At 67.1% G+C, this 1,447-nt stretch overlaps 1 protein-coding gene across 1 annotated transcript; it reads right to left on the bottom strand.

The window, feature by feature from the left end:
* Positions 1-146: 146 nt before the first annotated feature.
* PNPLA2 (patatin like phospholipase domain containing 2) lies at positions 147-1,103 on the bottom strand (the record flags this gene model as incomplete). The annotated part of the gene is made up of 3 exons (XM_008050393.1): positions 147-356; positions 705-770; positions 852-1,103. Coding segments are annotated over 3 exons (528 nt in total), but the record flags the coding sequence as incomplete, so codon positions are not given.
* Positions 1,104-1,447: the final 344 nt, after the last annotated feature.

Here is a 1,447-nt window from a genome sequence, read left to right as displayed (position 1 = left end):
GGCCGCGGGCCCGTCTGCGGGACGCTGGGAGCCCGCGACCCCCAAGCCTCGGAACGGCTGCGCGGACCGCCCCAGCGCCGGCTCCAGAAGCGAGGGCAGCTTCCCGGGCGCCCACGGGGGGAGTGTGGGCCCCCCAGAGCCCTCACCATGGGCTCCGGCGGGAAGAGGGCCTTGGAAAGGCGGTAGAGGTTGCGCAGGTTGAACTGGATGCTGGTGTTGGTGACCCGGAGCTCGTGGATGTTGGTGGAGCTGTCCTGCGGGCAGATGTCGCTCTCCCCCGAGAAGGGGGACACCGTGATGGTGTTCTTCAGCTCGTACAGCGGCAGGTTGTCCGAAATGCCGCCGTCCACATAGCGCTTGGGCAGGACACACAGACAGCGTCACACGCAAGGGGCCTGCAGGGCACTGGCGCCCCGCTGCAGAGGGCATCCCCCAGGGGCTATCTCGCTGGGGCCTTTCACCCACTAGACTGGCCACGGGCCAGCCTGGGCCCCGGAGCCGGGCGGGGGTGGGGAGGGACAGCCACAGGAAGTGTGTGTCTCTTCAGTGGCCTGCCTCTTGAGCAACTCAGGAAGTGGGGCAACCGGCGGTGGCAGAGATCAGGGCTGCGGGGAACAGGCATCCTCCCCTGTCCCCCATCCCACAGCCAGACAGGAGCTGACTCTTGTCACCCGAGGAAAGGTGCCAGGGTTGGGGATACTCACCACGCCCTGGAGGGAGGGCGGGATTAGGCCACAGTACACCGGGATGAAGGTGCTGCAGACATTGGCCTTCAGGACAAAGATGGCATGAAAGGGTGAGCAGCAGCCTTGGGGCACAGGTGCCCCCCCCAGGCAGCCCCACCAGCCCACCTGGATGAGCTCGTCCTTGGAGTTGAAGTGGGAGATGATGACGTTCTCACCGTCCGACACGCGGGTCAGGGAGATGCCCAGGCGCCCGCTGGCACGCTCATGGCTGTCCGCAGGCAGGGTTTTCAGCAAGCAGCCGCGGATGGTCTTTACCAGGTTGAAGGAGGGGTGCAGGGGGCCCAGGAACCGCTTCCGGGCCTCTTTAGACACCTCGATGATGTTGGCACCAGCCTCACCTGGGCAGCAGGGCCGAGGTCAGGGCTTAGCAGCCCGCCTTCCCTCCGTCGCCCCCAGGGTCCCAGGGTGCACAGGCATGTGGCCTCCCCACCAGCCCTGCAGGGCTCCCCGTGCCCGTCATGGGGCCTGGCCCACAACTGGGACTTTGGCCACTGTTCCTGGAATGGCAGACAGCAAGGGCTGGCCAGCTGGGACCGGGACCTGCCCTCTGCCCAGTATGGTATTTCCCAACTGCCTGTCCCATGAGTCACCAGGCCTGGCGTGGCACCCAGCCCAGGAGAGGGGCGCCAGCAGGGGCTCAACTCTGGCCGGCCTCAGCCTTCACCCACTTGGCCAGATGCGGGTGGGGGGCTGGCCCGCGA

This window comes from Carlito syrichta, unplaced genomic scaffold, assembly GCF_000164805.1.
Source record: "Carlito syrichta isolate Samal-C Ts95f unplaced genomic scaffold, Tarsius_syrichta-2.0.1 Scaffold145273, whole genome shotgun sequence".
Taxonomy (NCBI): domain Eukaryota; kingdom Metazoa; phylum Chordata; class Mammalia; order Primates; family Tarsiidae; genus Carlito; species Carlito syrichta.
Note: the sequence above shows the minus strand (reverse complement) of the source record. Positions and strands in the feature narration are given on the sequence as shown.